The following is a 17,549-nucleotide window of genomic DNA, read 5'->3' on the forward strand; positions in this document are numbered from 1 at the left end:
GTAGCAAAACATTGTATGTATTTGCTATTGCTCATCTCTATAAGTAAATCACAGTGCAAAGGGTATGGAATCAGTTATAGAATGCATAATGATGTGGTATAACCAGACTTAAAGACTGGCTTTTGAAATTATACTTTAAAATTAATTTGAAATTTGAAATTATAATCCATAGATAGGTGACTGGTTATTTTAATCTGAGTTGACACAAAAATCTGTATTTTAAAAGATGAACCTAATTTTCCATTTAGGAAAAAAATGATATTACTATTCTAATAGTATTACTTCAAAATTTTTTGACAGCAAAGATACTTGCTTTAGATTCTCATATTTGAAAGGAATAATTTTGTGTCCAATGGTCAGTGTCTCCTAAAGAAATCCCACTTACCTCTCTTCTGATTTTAGTCACTGTGTTCTCAGCTTGCTTGTTCTATTATTGTTTTCATGACCACATTTATGCAATAAGGAGAGTCTATTTTTTTATGGTTGGGTGTTGAATCCCTTCTCAGTTAATCCTTATTCACACCCTGAAATCCAAACTTGCCCTCTGCATATTTTCTAAACAGTCTCCCCCTTTCGCCCCTTCTTCCTGCCCCTTGTCATGGTTCCTTCCTGCACCATTGTATTTTCACTTGTCCTAGTGTCACAGTTTTGTTTTCTTTCAATATGATGCTTTCACTCCCTATGCGCTTTAAAATAAAAGAATTCCTTGCCATCCCTTTTCAAGACTTATAAAGACTTTTTCTGGAAATATTTGAAGAACATTTTACATGCCTTCTCTCAAAGTTTTGATTTAATATAAAAGCAGAAAAGACTCTTAATTTTAGTACAAATATTTGTGATGTTATATCTATTATATATCATGGGTCACTGTCTCTTGATGGCACTGTCAACATTCCACAGATAATTTAAAATTAAGTGTTAACATACACATATTATTCAAGCATTGTTGTAATTATGATACCCATCATTAGGTTTAGCAAAATAACTGCATTTTGAGGGTTTTTTTTCCTATATGATATAAAAAACTACTTAACGTGGCAAATTAAATGAAAATGTTAATTTGACAATAAATCACAGTTTTAAATACTAAATGCTTACCTTAATATTGTTCAGAAAGTTTATTTAGAGACTATAAAATGTGGCTTACTGTTCCTGTATGTCAAGCTTCGAAGATAAAGCATGGTACCTGATATTAATCAGGCTGTAAGACCTCCAGTGCTCAAACTGTGTTGTGGATTATACCTTCATTGCTTATCATTCCCCCTCCACCGCCCACCCCACCCCCTTTGCCCGTATTAGCAAATCTGCTTTTGTACTTTGACATCCAGGATTTCCCTAGTGAATTTTGTCACAGAAAAAAGAGAATCATCAATATCACAGTTAAACTTGACTTTCAAAGCTAATAGTATCTCATTTGGGGGCTCAAATTTAATAAATTTTCTTTGATTCTGGGTGAGTTTTTAAACATCAAACAATGAATTGGCCAGGGTACAGTAAAATATTTAGATCTATTGACTATGGTTCAGAAGGGTAGAAGGCAAAACACTAGTGGTTTGATGTTGATAAATTCTCAGTACCATAATCCACATTAATGTTTTCTTTTATCTGAGTGCACATTGGTGACAAAAAAAAAAAGAGAAGGTATCCATACATCTAAACTATAAAGTGCAAAGCAAATATGTTTGTAAAATATGATTTATTTTGTTATGGTAAATAAGTTGAAAGCACTCTCATCCTGACTAAAGACTCTGGAGAATGTTTGCTGCAGATAAATGTACATTCTTGAATTGGGGCTCCAGCATGCTTACAGGACTCACACTAATGTAAAAATTGCATTGCAGTATGTTTTACAGAATATACTCTTTCATATTCACTTATTGACAGAAATTGCAACTCAAGTCAAGAGTATAAAGATTTTTATACCCATAGATGGGCAAGAGCAATTAAAAATGTCATCATACGTTTGTGTGTGTTTGTTGGTTTAAGGAAACCCTATGCAGTGTGATACGTCATTCATAAAATAAGAAAAAACTCAAGCAGTTTTACAGCCTTCCCAAGAAGAATAAAGAGATGAAGGAGAGGTTTTCTATCAGATCTTATTGCTAAATTGCATTTGAAGTTGCAGGTAAAAATAGAGATATATAAATATACATTTATTTAAGCAATTAGTGTTATTTTTATAGTTCCCTCCATATTTTGATATTTGCTACCTCATAAAAAAACTCCTTTTATCCTGTGGCTTTAAGCTAATTTTATAATATTTATCAAATATATGGGAGCAAAGAGATACATTTAAAAACCAATTCAGGCATAAGGAAAGTTAGAAAATATGTCTACGTATGAAAACTCCTATCATTAATCTATGTGATTAAAAATGAGAGCTCACTGATCTTAAAAGGAAACTAAAGTGTGGAATTTTAAGGCTTTTACTAAATTTGGAAATTAAAAACGAAAATAGATCCATTTCTGAGCGTTTTAAAAATGTTGTTATATAGGGAGTATATTCTCCTTTTTCCAGAAGGTGGCAGTGTAATATCAACTGCATGTGGTTCCTGTACTGGCTAGAGATTGGGTTTCTCCTGTATCTGATATGTTTGTATTGTTATCTTTCCAAATACTTAAAATTTAGTACGAATACTACTAATTTTATCCGTTATCTTATTTAGAAGTTGCATGACTGAGTTGGTTTATATGTATTTAATCGTTAAGACTCAGGTTTATAAAAAGTAAAAGGGCAAATGAACCTCTTACTGGTATATTTTCCTTGTGTGTTTAGTATATTTGTTTTTATTTCAGGGTACATATTATTGAAGTTTTCTTTTCAAAGGCTAGTACTAATAACTATCTTGTCCAATATGTATCAGTTAATACCAGCTAAATTAAACATGTTATTAAGAAAGTGGTAATAATTAGGAGATTGCTGTTTGCTCTCTTATTTTATGAATGTTTTTCCTTCTCTCTCTTTTCTTTTGAGGGTGAAACAGTGAAAAAATAATTCAAAACCTCTTGATCAGAAGAGCTCCAGTGACTCTTCTTCCCTCCCTCATTTTAAGCAGGAGGATGCTTTTTCTTCTTAACATTCTCCCCCAGCACTCTGAATTAGAGATTTATTTGCAACGAAAAATCAATTAGTCCTAAATTTATTCATGGATTTCAGGTCCAGCGATCAATGCAAGTCCACTCAGTGGGCTCAAGGGGACCCAGTTCATCCCAGTTAATGTGTCTGAAGGGGAATTACCATTGATGCTGTTTTTTTCCCTTTAGGTCAGAGATCAGATCTCGCTGTCACGGACTGCGGCAAGTAGGAATGACTTCACCCTGCAGCTACCCCATCTGCACCTGGAGACCTTTGCAATGGAGGGGCTCAAGGGCGGGCCAGAGGTTGTGGCATGCCAGGTTAGAGTCTAAATAACATTGTTTGCTACTGAGACATGTAGAAAAATAAATTGCATCAACTGGAGAGAATGAAAGTGTCAAAGTATTGTGAATACCATACAGGAGATGCAAATCACCTTTCTTCTTCCATAGAACACTGTATTTCACAAACAATTGTGTTTTTTCTTTAAAGCCTAGAACTAGCCTATTAAGTAATCCAGGAAAGTGTTTTTTAGCCAAGGAAAAACATGTGTTTTATAGTCAAGTACAGTATTAAAAGAACATACTTTCCTGTCAGCAGAGGACAATGCAATGCTAGGCTCTTATCTCTTTAAGCTAGCCTCAATTTGTAGCTCTTATTGTTTTGAAATAAGTCACTTTAGATAAAATTATCAGGAGAGATACTAGAAATTTTTCAGTGCTAATTCCAAAGAAATCCAACATTTCTTATGTGGTAATTTAACAAATCTGGAACCTAACTGCACTTTGCATCGAAGACTATTTTACCCTTTAATGTTTCGTTTTAACGAACATTGTAATATGCTCAAGTTGGATTATTTCATTTGTAAAACTCAAAGCACCAAATCATGTAACCTCAGATAACCTTAAAGTCAACTTATTTTTAAAAGCATGCTCATTTTCAGATGCTGCAGGTATCTCACTATTCTAGGTTACTGTTGTATCATTGTTTTCATTTTTTTCCTGAGGGTTGAAATTTTTCTTTAATTGGACAAAACAAAATTCAGTATGTGCTTCATTCTCTTCTTAAAGTCCAATGCCTTTTTAGAGAAATCTATCAACACTATGTTAACTGTAGGGAGCCTGATATTTCAAAAGTAGTGGTCCTTGTTCGATAGCACTCTATATTTTTCAGTATATTTAAGAGAGAAATAGCTCTTAAAACTCAGTCTCTGTTTCACATTTTGAGGTTTGAAATAAACTTTTTCATTCTTCAGCTCATGACCCTATGAAATTTTAATTTCGTATAAAATTAATGTCAGTCCAAGTGGGCCTTTGTTAATTTTTTCTACATGCTCCATATCTTCATTTAATTTGTTATTAGTACTCAAATTAAGCTCTACAAAGAAAAAATTCTAATGGAAGAAATGAATTTGTCCATCAATATATCTAAAATATATATGTAATTATAAAACTAAGTATAAGATATTTTTATTTTCAGTTATAGGCTGGAATACTGTACTGTTATTTAGTACAAGATTAAGATGTATATTTAAATTTGATTATCATTGTTTATGAATTTATTGTAACCACGAGTACAATATGATTTGAGATTTTTCTAGTGGCCATAAAATAACCCTTCAGATGGCTATCTTGATTTAGAATCTCACAGGACTTAGTACTTCTCATAATTCACAAATAAACACATCCCCAAAACTCTTAGGTTTTGGTGATTTGCAAAGAGAATGATTCTTAGTAAAGCCTTTAAAAAATTTTTTGAGCAAAGCATGAACTCTATGATTCTGACACCTGTCAATAGCAAGAAGGAAATGTAGAGACCCATATTTTAAACTCCTATCTTTTCTAAGTTCTAATATAAATAGTTATGCACATTGTCACGTATCTAAACACTTTGGGTAAGTTTTGCATTGAGATTCTGTAATACACATTATAGTTTAGTATTCCATGCAAAGAAAAGCACATGATTTGGACCATAATAATATTTTTCTCACACAAACACAGACAGAAATGGTGATATGCTTTGGAGTACTTTGAGAATAAAGACATTGTAGTAATTGACAATGTTTAATTATAATAATAACTACCATTTCAGTGAGCACTTACTTTGTACTAGGTGTCAGTCGTGCTTAGTTCTTTAAATATATATTTCATTTAACTTTTCCAATGGTTCTGTAAATTGACGGCATTGTTTTACTTTTACAATTGAAAACAAAAACCACAACAGGTAACTCGCCTCAAATCAATAGCAGGTTAAGTGGTAGGGCTAGTTATAGTCTAGCTATAGTTAACTGCAAAGCCAGTCCTGGTCAAATCTGACGCTAAATGCTTACGTTAAATGGTAAGAGTAAAATCCTTGAAAACTTCCATTTACAAAATATTCATTATGTATCTGTGTATGATGTAGGTCATAGTTAATGCTGTATTGTAGACAAATTCACAGGTAAAAAATTTTGTTTCCTTTTGACAGGCTAATGTTATAGAACTCTACTTTTTACCCTTTTTGTGGTATATAAATATTTTATGCTGTGACTACAGTTTTAGCTTTGTCCTCTGTGCTGATGACATGGACTATTCAAAGAGTGCAGGTGCTTTGATCAGGAGGAGGGTCACTGAACAGGGTGACACAGCCATCATTTAGAGCGGCGGAGCTGAAGTTCTCCTACCGTCGCTGTCTGTCTTTTCCAATGTGGCAAGCTTTATTGTAGGTATAATCTCAGACAGAAGGAAGACAGTGAGTATGACTGAAAGGCAAAGAGGATGAGTAGATTCAGTTTTCTTTCTGGACCCAGAAGAGCATGTGACTGATGCTTCCTACAGGAGAAAATTCAGTTCATCTAGGCTTGGAGATCTGCTGGCTTTTAGCCTTGGTGTCCTTATTGGCAAACAAAGCATAATGCTACTGATTTTTCAGGCTTGTAGGACTGAGTGAAGCAACGCATATAAAGTAGAGAGCACAGTGCCTAGAATGAAGAGAGCAGGCAGTGTGTGGTGGCTTTTATTATTGCAGCTGTTATGAGACCCTTTGTAAAGATGGAGTAAGCAACTGCTTGTTTTCATTACTTTAAAGGGGAAGTGTGTGTGTGTGTGTGTGTGTGTGTGTGTGCACGCACATGTGTGTATTTTATTTTGAGGGATGGTTATTTAAATCCTTTTCCTCTGTATCTTTCTATTTGACTTCTTTACTTTTCTTTGTTTTCTTCAAAAGCTCTAAATGGTTTTGATCAAGATCAACGTTAGCTCCCTGTTTACTTTTCCATGTTACTTGACGTTCTGGTGAGTTCATGTCTCCAATGAAACCCTTGTCTAAGAACTGTTATACCTGTGCTTTTATCTCCCAAATCATAGCATGTCAGTCTACTAGAATACTGGAAAGAAATAAAAACACGTGGGTTAGACAAGTTAGCTTTACCCAAAAAGTCCCCTACAGAGTGAATGTAGAGGACTTTGTAATAAAAAATCTTCTGCCCATACTTTATAAAGATATTACTTGTTTCTCATTATCTTATACTTTGAATTGTGTTTTTTCAACAATTATGGTATATAATGCTTTTATTATCTGGCAGATTAATATCAGGCACCCAGTAAATGTTTGTGTCTCCATCCCCATTCAACAATAGGGCACAAAGAACAATATTAGTAGATAACATTGCTGGAGTGCTTCTTCTGTCCGAGTGTCTGTACTATGCACCTTTCATTTGCCATCTCATTTAATCCCTGCAACAACCTTGTGAATAACAGGTGCTCTTTCTGCTTTTATCCATTCTACAAAGGAAGAAGCTGAAGCTTATTGAGGTGAAGTAAATTGCTAAATGTCACATATCCAGGGAGTAGGGTAGCTGGTCCATTCATGCTTTTAATCATGACTTTCTGCCTTTTGTAAACCGTGGCTTACTGGTTTTTTTGTTTGTTTGTTTGTTTTTGTGTGTGTGTTTTAAAATGTCTGAGAGGGAAAAAGAATAAAGATGGGGGTCTGTTTGTAGAATACAATTTTATTTGTGAGGAAATAGTGGCGAGAATGGAAACCTGAAAGAGGTTAACTGGGAAAATTATGTAAAGTTGTGCAGTTCAGCCTCTCCATCTGTAAAATGCAGATAATGCAAGTTTCTTAGTCATAGTGTTAATGTGACAATTAAATGGCAGATACATGTAAAACACTTAGAATAATGATAGGTACATTGTAAACACTATTTGTTAGCTATCCACTAACATGAAGGCTTCATGAAGCCACGAACTCTGCTCACTGCTGCATGCTTTAGAATGAATTAGTGTAATTGCTGCATCTAAGGTTATGAACATTCTAAGGCTTTTGGCACATATTCCCCAGTTGCCCCAAAAGAGACTGTTCCAGTTTACCCCTAAATGACTTCCATTAGTTCTTTAGTTTCCTTTTACAAGTATGGTTCTTTCTGATATAAAAGAAAGTTTTACTTTTCCTTTTACAGTTTAGGTCTTCCCTGATTTTGGATGTCCATTCTCACTTGGCCTTTATTTAGGGAGTTGCCAGAATTCAGTCTCTTTACTTCCACAGTGAAGTAAAGAGAATATATTTTGTGACAGCTGTTTGCCTCACAGATATTCTTTTTCTGTTATTCCTGGGTCCATGACTGTGCTTGGAATGTTTGAGATTATTGGAAACTTGACCTTTTTGGTAAGTGGGATCATTTTAGTGGTAAAGTATCAAAAAGATTTTGGGGTTATCTAAAGTTATCTATGACAGTTGGTGCAGTTCTCTTTGAATTCTAAAATCAAAATATCTTTTAAATTAAAAACATAAACCAATTTTAGAATTGGGTTGTGGGATCGAACAGAATGTTGAAATGCTACCTTCCTCAAAGGTTGGAAAGTACTATTTGTTAGGGGAAAACAATTGACTGGAAAAGTCATATAACTTACTTGAGAATGCATTTTTTGCATTGTCATCTTTTGTTTCATCTAACTGCTTGATAGCCGTAGTCAATAGTTCCACAGAGTGTAAATTGTGCCTATGAGGAATCTAAATGTCCTTGGTTTGAGCCTGAACTTGAGGATGAATATAAGAGTTAGTGCATTTGCTTTTTCTGTTGACATGAGGAACAGTAAATGGCATTTTCTGATGTAATATCAGAAAAACATTTTTATTATTTGCTAGTCAAAATTTTAGAATTCTACTCTGAAGTTTGATAGTATACAAGCAGACCTTGAGTTTCTTCAAAATTTCCTGCTTATAGAGCTTAAGTAATGCTACATGAAACAAAATATAATGTCAGATGTCAATGTGTACAGAAGGATTTAAGGGTGTGTTGCAAATCAGGGTAACAGTTGTTAGATAAAAAATAGCATTTAAACATCAGTGATAGTCACTGTGAGTCACACCTGTTGTCCTCAATCTGTATCTTTTCCTAAGGTTTTAGTTTTTGATGATTAGGAAACCTTTGCTGGAGACTGAGCCCAGCATGGGAGTCAGTATTAGAGTGGTCTTGGTACCATCACCTCAGTCTTCTCACCTTCATCCCGCCCTTCCTCCTTCCGTCTATTCTTGTGCCTGTTCCATTTGTGCTTTGTTTTGGTGGTGGTGGTGGAGAGGGGATGAGGGGATGAGGGGAATGCATCAGTCAGAATTCGAGGACACAATCTTGAGGTTGAAATGTGAAATTACACTTTTTTGGTCCAGGTATTTACCAAGCTCTTTCTATATGCTACCATTCTCTTCTTAGTCCCCATGTTTTATTTTAAAAGATTTATTGTAGAAAAAGTATTTTTCTTTGTATTTATTGTTAAAGCATAGTCTCGAGCACTAAGTGATAGCTAAGCTTTCTAAAAAGTATCTGTTCAAGCTAGGAGTTCTAGAAAGTTTTCTTTAAAAAAATATTTAGCTGATGAGACATTTCTCATCTCACATCCTGGCTTTCACTGCAGTTAAGCAGTGTTCTGAAACAACTGATTTTTGATAATGTTGTTGGGACTTCGATCTCTGCCTTCTGAAAATTACAGGATAACATAAGAGGCAAGGAAATGCATCCGTGTAAATCTTGTGCTACACAGAATCTCATACTAAGGAATCTCATGATTTCTTACTCCTTAACTCAGCTGAAAATATTCATGAATTATTATTCCCTGGGAGAATGATCTTCTCTCAGTGATCTGAACTGACACTGAGTAAAACCTGGTAGGAATTCTTTAAAAATGAGGCATGATTCATAAAATCCTTTTTCCAGTTTTGTTTTTTATCCTTTCTTCCTTTGTTTATTATAAGGAGGAATAATTGGTAGAAATTGAAATTGTAGCACAGATGTTTGAAGAGGTTATGCAACTTTACTAGAAAGTACTAGGATTAGCTGTAGAATGGATGAAATTCATCCCCCTGTAGATACAAATTACACAGGTAACAGGAATTCTCATTATTGCATCTGTTTGTTGTGTTTTTCTCATAGAACACAACATTGCCTTTCTTGCAAAAGATGAATATGGATTCATCCTTACAGTGCTGAAAGTGCTATTGGAGTTCTGTCCTAGAATCTATTTTCTGTGAGCTCTCAGCCCTTAAGTTTTGCAGGGTGCCAGCTTCTCATCTGTAAAGTGGAGATGCTGAAGCCTTCCCTGCTGCATCTTGGGATGGATTGGGAGGATCCTATGGCATATATGAAAGGACATAGAAAACTGAATAGCACTAATTAGGTGTTTTTTGAACTCTTCCCCTTTAAATATTTGGCAGATAAACTTCCTTCATCAGGTATAAACTTGCTTAGTTTTCAATTGCAGGATGGGATTTTTGCCCTTCTAAGAGACAAACAAGTAAGTCAGGATCATAGGGAAGTAGGCAACAACGGATCTATGCAGTTTTCTGTATGTGATTGAGTTTGCTGGAAACGTCATGTTGAACAGACTGGGAACAATGTTCTTAACAGCATAATATTTGATTTGGAAGACATAAAATAACCTGTTTGCTGGGAAAAGAGGCAGGCAATGTAGTATTGGAGAAAGCCTACATGGAAAGTCTTGATTCTGTAATTTAACCATCATGGGAGGTCACTTGAAAGCACTGAGCCCCCCATTCCCTCTTTAAGTGGAGACGGTGAAGCCTGTGAGATCAGATGAAATAATATACACCCTAGGTGCTTTTTACATTACAAAACGTTATATTAATATAAGCTATATTGGACTGACTTGCAAACAGGCCTGGTGTCAGGATAAGTTTTACCTAAATACATGAGAAATATTCTAGCATTTTGTCTCCTGGTAATTTTGGATTGATGACTTGTTTGATACAAATTTCAATATATTTGAATAATTATAATATATATATATTCAATATATATTATTCAATATATATATTAATATAGATATATTCAATATATATTCAATATATTTGAATAATTATAATTCAAAGTAATTCAAGCATTACTACTCTTTTCATACTTTCTTTTTCTCACTGTGTTGTCTTTATTTGCATCATTAAAACTTTTTTTTTGGACTTAAAATTCCAACTCTAAGATGTTTCAGACACTCTAAAAAACCAAAACCAAACACAAAATATATGAAAGTATAGAGCTTTTTTTTTTTGGTTACAACTTTTAGTTCTAGGTAGCTCAGAGTAGAAAACTACTGAGTGATAGGAACCTAATTTCTTTGTCATTAATGCTAACAGGCAAAAAAAAAAAACTAAATTAAACTTGATTCTTTCTCCATCTTAAAAATATTTTTTTTATTTTGAAGCCTATTTAAATGTAAGTATAACCCTACTAGGTAATATCTCTTAATACTTACTATTGAGATGCTGAAGGCAGTGAGCTCTTGAACTTTCAAGTGCTACAACACAATTGCTATTCATTTTAGCTTCTTGGACAAAAAACAGTGTTTGATGGACTGCCTAGGTGAAGACCTGGAAAAGGAAGGGTTATCTACAAATTGAGTGAGTTTATTATGGCTTAGTGATTTGCTGATTGATTTCATTTGCTGTCAGTTAAGGCTCTCTTAATGTCAGTTTTCTTTGCATAATGCCTTGAAATAAAGACTGATGAAGTTCTTCAGTGATGCCGCTTACATAAACTGACCCTGATTTGCCCTATTCTACATGACAATTTAAGTGACAGCACTTAGAGGAAAATACAGCAATGAATATGCAACTTAAGGATTGAGGAAAATGCAGGAAATCATTCAGTCTAAAACTAGATACAAAAGTAATCTCTTGTAATAATTCCACAGATGCCTTAAGGTTTATTAAACAGACTATTATTACTCTCAAGAGTGTGTGGTGGGGGAGAAGGAAAGAGAAATAGAGGGAGAGAGTTGAAGGAAAGAGAACTTAAAGTGATCCTAAATCTTTTCAAATTATAATAAATCTTCTTCTCCCAGCTTATTTAAACTTGGTGGTGTCAGAATCACAGTTTAAAAAATATTTTATTTGCCATTGCATAAGTGCAATATATTAAGTAACCAATGAAATGTCGGGTGAGTAATTTTGAAGCTTTAAATGCTTTTCAGTTTCAGAACCTTCTGGAAACAGTAGTAGTGGCTTTTTTTCTTCTTTCAATGACCAAAGTCTCATAGTACTGATTAAAAAGAGGTATAAATTTGAGGGGAATATTAACTTAAGAAGTAACTTACTGAAGAAACCCAGAAATAAGAATATTTTAACTTCTTTTCTGAGTGAGGGCTATTTAACTCACACTTTCCTATTTTCTCTGCAGAGTATATGATACTACTTCAGGGTTGCAGGGCAATATTTTGTCTGGAGTATGTTTAAAATGCATACTCATCAAAATGAGCCTGACTTGGGGTAACTTCATTAGGGTTAACAGTAGAACATGGACAACAGAGCGCTAAAGGGAGGAGAGCACGTGGACTCTGTTCAGGTGGAAGGGGGCTTAGCAAATCCACATTGAAGAAGCCTCACTGATCTCCGTGACATATTTAAAAGAGCTACATGGTCTCTATTTGCAAATAAGGCTTTAAAAAGTTCTCAGGCCTTAGGTCTTGTCGAGTGTTTGTATGGTACAATGCCTTCCCGACAAAATACATTCAGAACACTTAGGACACAAGGTGCTTGTGGTCACTGAATTTCTCTGATAACAGATTCATACCAATCTGAATAATTATCTAAATGTAAAACTTAAATCTTCAGACTTGCTAAATAACAGTTAAAAGAATTTATATATAAAAGTAACAATGTAAGTTATAAAACTGAGAAACTGGCTCTGACACATCAAAATTTATGCATATGTATATAAATATATCTTTATAAACTTATTATAAAAACAGTATATTCATTAATGTTTAGTACAAGTATTTCATTATACTGCACGTATTAAAATTTCTGTACTTTTATAGACACCAAACCAAAGTCCAAACAACTGTTCATCTGAAACAGAAGGTTCTTGCTTGGTTAATTCATTTATTTTTTAAAGGAAAAGTAAAAAATTAAGAAAAACTTACTTTAAGAACTAGTCTTCTGAATAACTTCCTTTAGAAATAATAATTCTTTTTTTTTTAACAAAGCACCACTTTATTTATTTATTTATTTATTAAGGTACCATTGAGGTTCAATCTTACGAATGTTTCACATGAGCAACATTGTGGTTACTACATTCACCCATATTATTAAGTCCCCACCACATACCCCATTACAGTCACTGCACTGTCCATCAGCATAGTAAGATGCTATAGAGTCACCACTTGTCTTCTCTGAAAGCACCAGTTTTTTTTTAAGACTCCAAAGACTAGTTAATACTATCCAGTAAAACCCTTCCTTCAGTATTTGAAAAGAGGAAATCAATCAAGACAAGTCTGGGACAGCTTCTGGAGCCTGCTCCCTCTACCCTCCTCCTGTGTTCTCTGTCTCAGTGCGCTCAACCCTGCATGGCAGGGATGGGCTGGAGGAGGGCAAAGGCCCCGCAGGTGCGCCGAGGGCATATTGCTTCAGCTCCTGACTAAAGGCCTAGGGAGGTGAGCAAGGAAACTGCCAGCGAATGGCTGACTCCTTGCCTTCCCCCAGGACCATTACCAGGTAGAATCACTTTTCTCTATGGGGATATTTGCCCGGAAGAACTTGTTCCTTTCCTTGCTGAATGTTAGAGTGGACTTAAAAAAATAAGAGAAGGTAAAAAGCTTTCAAAGGAGTAACTACTTCACTTTTAAAATTTGATTTTATTTTGACATTCTGACTTAATTTTTTTGGTTTTAATAATTAGCAGATTAATTGGAAACCACGCATGTCTGTGTGTATGTTGATTTCTAGCTCCTCTGCAACTAGCAAAATATCACACCAGAAATTTACACAATGAATTGTTAAATAACTCATTAGAATCCTTTTGCTCATTATATGTGTACTCCAGTGAAATCATGGCCCTATAAACATAAGTATATATAGCAACAACCCCAAATGACACAAATTTTTAATAACACAGGAGTTACTTTTCATCATTCCGGCCCACAGCCCCACATATGAAATTCCAAACTCCAAAATGCTCTGACAACTGGAGACTCAGAGGCAAAACCTGACCTGACCTAATTTTGAGCAAAACCTGAAAAGAGCTGATTATGAAGTTCTTTCCAGTCTCAGTTTGTCCCCCTCAGTGTGATTATTCAAATGTTTTGCTGTAGAATGTATTTGAGTATGCTACCCCAGAACCCATGAGAGTGTGATTTAATATATGGTATATGCCCCATTTTCCCCAAATCCAAAAAATCCTGAGCTCCAAGACACATGTGGTTCCAAGGTTTCCAAAAAGGATTGTGGGAACCATACCCACATTATAAAAGAGATTCCACACAAATAATGCATATATTGCTTCAGTGCAAGCTTTCTGTTTTTCTTATATATTCAGCCTGTGGGATGGTATCCTTGAGTAAAATTTATATTTAATGTCTAGTTTCTCTAGCTTTTTGTTTGGGCTTATAAAGGAATTATACAGTAATTTGTGCCACCTGAAAACTCAAGAGTTGTCAGCAGTTGTGTTGCATGCCAGTCAGATGTGGTTCTAACAGGCTTTATTTTGCTCATGTCTGATATCTTTTTACAAACTGAAGGAACATTTCTGTTCCATGTGAGTGGGAATCCCCTGAGACTTTCTTTTTGGGCCCCTTCCAGTTTATTTCCTGAAAGCAGGATGGATGAAATTCCTTGTCACATACCTGCTCATCTTTTCTTATCGATCCTTCTAATTTGTTCCCACTGGATAAAGTAGTACAGACCCTTCAGGGGTGTGGAGAAGCTGGCTGTTCTGATCTCCAGACAGTTGTTCTGTATAGAGTGAGCAAGGTTGCTTGGGGTTTCAGGGTTATTCATATCCCTAACTCCTGGTAATCCACAGGAGGCTTAGGAACCGGAATGACCTTCACTTTAAACTTTTCCACTTACTTTAGAGGGAAAATGGAAATGTCATTTGAGAGTATTTAGAGAACAATGAGAACCAGGAAATCAGCTTCAAAGTGGCCAGCTCTCTTGATCGTGTAGGTTTGGATATGACTAACACCATTCAGTCATGGACTGAGCATCTGCCAAATTCAAGGGATTGTGTTATGCTGTGGGGTACAAAGGGAACTCAAAAACCTTTCTTGGACGAATATAAAATTTAAGAGTAATATGACATAGAATGCATGATTGCTGTAGGAGAGGCATAAAGTACCATAGCCTGCTCTTTAGAGAAGAATGAAATTCATTCTTGGGAAGATTAAAGGAGGCTTCATAGAGGTGGTAGCCTTTGAATAGGTCTGGAAGGTTATGCAGCTAAGAATCTCCTTTTCTATGAAATGTTATTGTCAGGAAGTACAGATGAGAAATACCTGGAACTTGAGTTCCTGCCACTAGGTAGCTCAGCCTCAGTGAAGTCTGTATGAGGGCCACATTTGCAAACAGGGTTGAAATAATGATGCATAAGGTTCTTTTCAGCTCCTGGAGCTCTGTGGTGTTGTGAATAAATTATGGTCTCTACAGGATTTCGTGGAAATCTTATTTGTTCCTTCACAACATGCAAAAAAAAAAATGTATTGATTTGGTTGAGTATCAGAAAGCACCTTAGAACTAATTAGTCCTTCAAACAACATAATAACAATATTTTCTCAGAGATGTAGTGTAACATACTTCAGTGAATTTTGTTCTGGAGTAGAGATCACAGGGATTATTGAAGTGGATGATAACCTGACTGGAGCATTGTAGATTCCCAAATCAATTTGATATATCAGAATCAGAATGGAACCTTGGTGATAAAAGAATTAGCTCTTAATAAGGACATAAAGTATTTCCTCTCTTTCTCTCTTTACTGACTGACTTTCATTTAGGTATAATGAAAATTGTTCATAGTGGATTTAATTAAGCCACAAGCAAGTCCATCCGATTGTTATAATTCCAGCTAAATGGCTTTTTAGCACCTTCATCTAAATTGATGTAAAGATGCCAGTTGTGGACCTCCTTTGCTGAGATTCATAAATCTAACAGGTTTATGTGAAAAGAGGAAAGATGAAGCATTCACCACTGTGTGTGTGTGCATTTACTCTGTATCAGAGGCTCAGGTCAACTGTACTTTCTGAAAGTTACTTGTTTTGAGATAGTGGACTGAGTAGTTCTTCTTTGGTAGTAAACAGCTCTTAACCCTGTAAGCCATCAATTTCTATAACTTTTCTCTTTGTATTAACACCACTCCTTTAAGAAAAATTGCATGCTGAACCCCCAAAAGGTTAAAATTAGGATGTGTCTTTGGTACACTGTCAAATTTGATTAAAGCAGTTGGATTTTTGTGGGTTGATTATGGAACAGACAAATGGGAAGTACTGGTTACCACTTTATTTAGTCTTCAAAAAGTGTAAACCAGAAAGAGATTATTGGAATATAAAGTGCTCTTTGTTAAGCCCCAGATATCTTTTGAAGAAGATAAGTAACCACTCTCAGTGTAGTCCACACTGTTACTGAAATTGAAAGTCTCGCTAACTAACCAATACTATTGTTATTTTAACCAAACTGAATGGCTATGTATGGAGCTCCTGCTCTGTAGCCAGCCCTGTGCTTGACAGATGATTGAGATGAAGGAGGATGAACGTGCATTTAGGGAGGAGAAATTAAAAAAAAAAAAAAAGAACCTCAAATGCTACAGTTCCTAACAAGAGGAACAAAACGGGCACTGATAGGGAGGCCAGGAAGTGCCAACATGTATGCTGTGAGCCTATGGGAAGTGGGAAGATTAGAAAGTGCCTGAATGCATTACTAACCTTGTTCTACATCCTCCTTCTTAAAAAAATTTTTTTTCTCACAAGAAAAGACTTTTGGCTTTTTTGAGGAGATAATCTGTTCTATTAGTGTTTTATCTACTCAGTTTCAGTACACAATTAAAAAATGTATTATTTTCCCAGCTTAAAAAATGTGAATCAGAACTTGCCATTCCTTTCTTCATATGCAACTGAATAGCTTCCCACCACCCTGACAGCAAACTCCAAACTGCTCATGTCGGCCTTGGGCAACTCCTGATCTGGGTTTTTCCTCTCTCCAACTTCATCTCCTAACACTCTTCCCCTCGTTCACGGAATCTATGGCAGTGAGCATACAGCAATCCTGATCTTGTGCTGTAACTTGAACATATCCAACATGGTCTCATTTCGGAGGCTTTGGACTTGCTCGTCCCCTTTCTCAGCATGCCTTCTGCCACATCTCCATGACGCTTAGTCCTTCACTTCATTCATGGCTTTGCTGAACTGCTTTCCACTTATGTTGTGGAAGCCTTCTCTCATCACTAAAATAGCCACCCTTCTCCCTTGACACTGTATCATCCTGACCCTGCTTTCTTTCCCTTCATAGCACATGACCTAATGTATTTGTCTATTATCTGCCTCTCACTAGAATGTAAAACCCATGAGGGCAGGGCTAGGTCATCTTTACCACTGTGTCTTCAGCACCTAGAACATAATAGGTACTCAATAATATTTGAATACATTAATGAATGAACTAAGGTTTTCTCTATTGTGGCCTTTTTAAGAGGGAAACTGCATGCGTATTAGGAAAGAACAAGGAGTTTGAAATCAGGTGGACCCCTGATTTCCAGTTGTGCCACTTGTTGGCAATGTGGCCTTAAGGAAGCTTTTTATAGACTCTGAGCCTCAGTGGCTTTATATGTAAAATTGTGCTAAACAATTCCTATTTTGCAAGGGCAGTATAAAGATTAGAGATTATGCATCATGCCACTGAAAACAGACTGTGCTCAGATTTGTATGTACTTTATTTAATATAGGTAGAAAATGCCCTCATTTTGGATGAGGGGGTCTGTCTCACCTTAACAGATGTATCTATTACTTGAAAGGAATTAGAGGATAGTCAAAGTACTTGTGATCTCCAAAGAGTGTACCCTTTGGTATCAGAAATTCATACAAGCATTTCTGCATATTAGTGCCAGACGTACGGTTTTGACATTTGAACACAGATAGATTGCCTGATTTCCAGTTCACACCATCACAATTGAACCCCAAAATTCACCTGTACATCATACTACACTCTTATCTCTATGTCAGTAGTA

The 17,549-nt window shown here is 35.4% G+C and overlaps 1 protein-coding gene across 5 annotated transcripts in view; it reads left to right on the forward strand.

Moving 5' to 3' along the window:
- The window catches only part of CCDC171 (coiled-coil domain containing 171), a 369,406-nt gene that overhangs the window by 290,994 nt on the left and 60,863 nt on the right, over nucleotides 1–17,549 (forward strand). For all 5 annotated transcript variants that reach the window (XM_057498705.1, XM_057498704.1, XM_057498703.1 and 2 more), the window contains one exon: nucleotides 3,265–3,396. In XM_057498705.1, the coding sequence (XP_057354688.1) occupies nucleotides 3,265–3,396 (132 nt within the window). The remainder of the gene's footprint in view (nucleotides 1–3,264; nucleotides 3,397–17,549) is intronic.

The sequence above is a fragment of the Manis pentadactyla genome, chromosome 3 (genome assembly GCF_030020395.1).
Source record: "Manis pentadactyla isolate mManPen7 chromosome 3, mManPen7.hap1, whole genome shotgun sequence".
Taxonomy (NCBI): Eukaryota; Metazoa; Chordata; class Mammalia; order Pholidota; family Manidae; genus Manis; species Manis pentadactyla.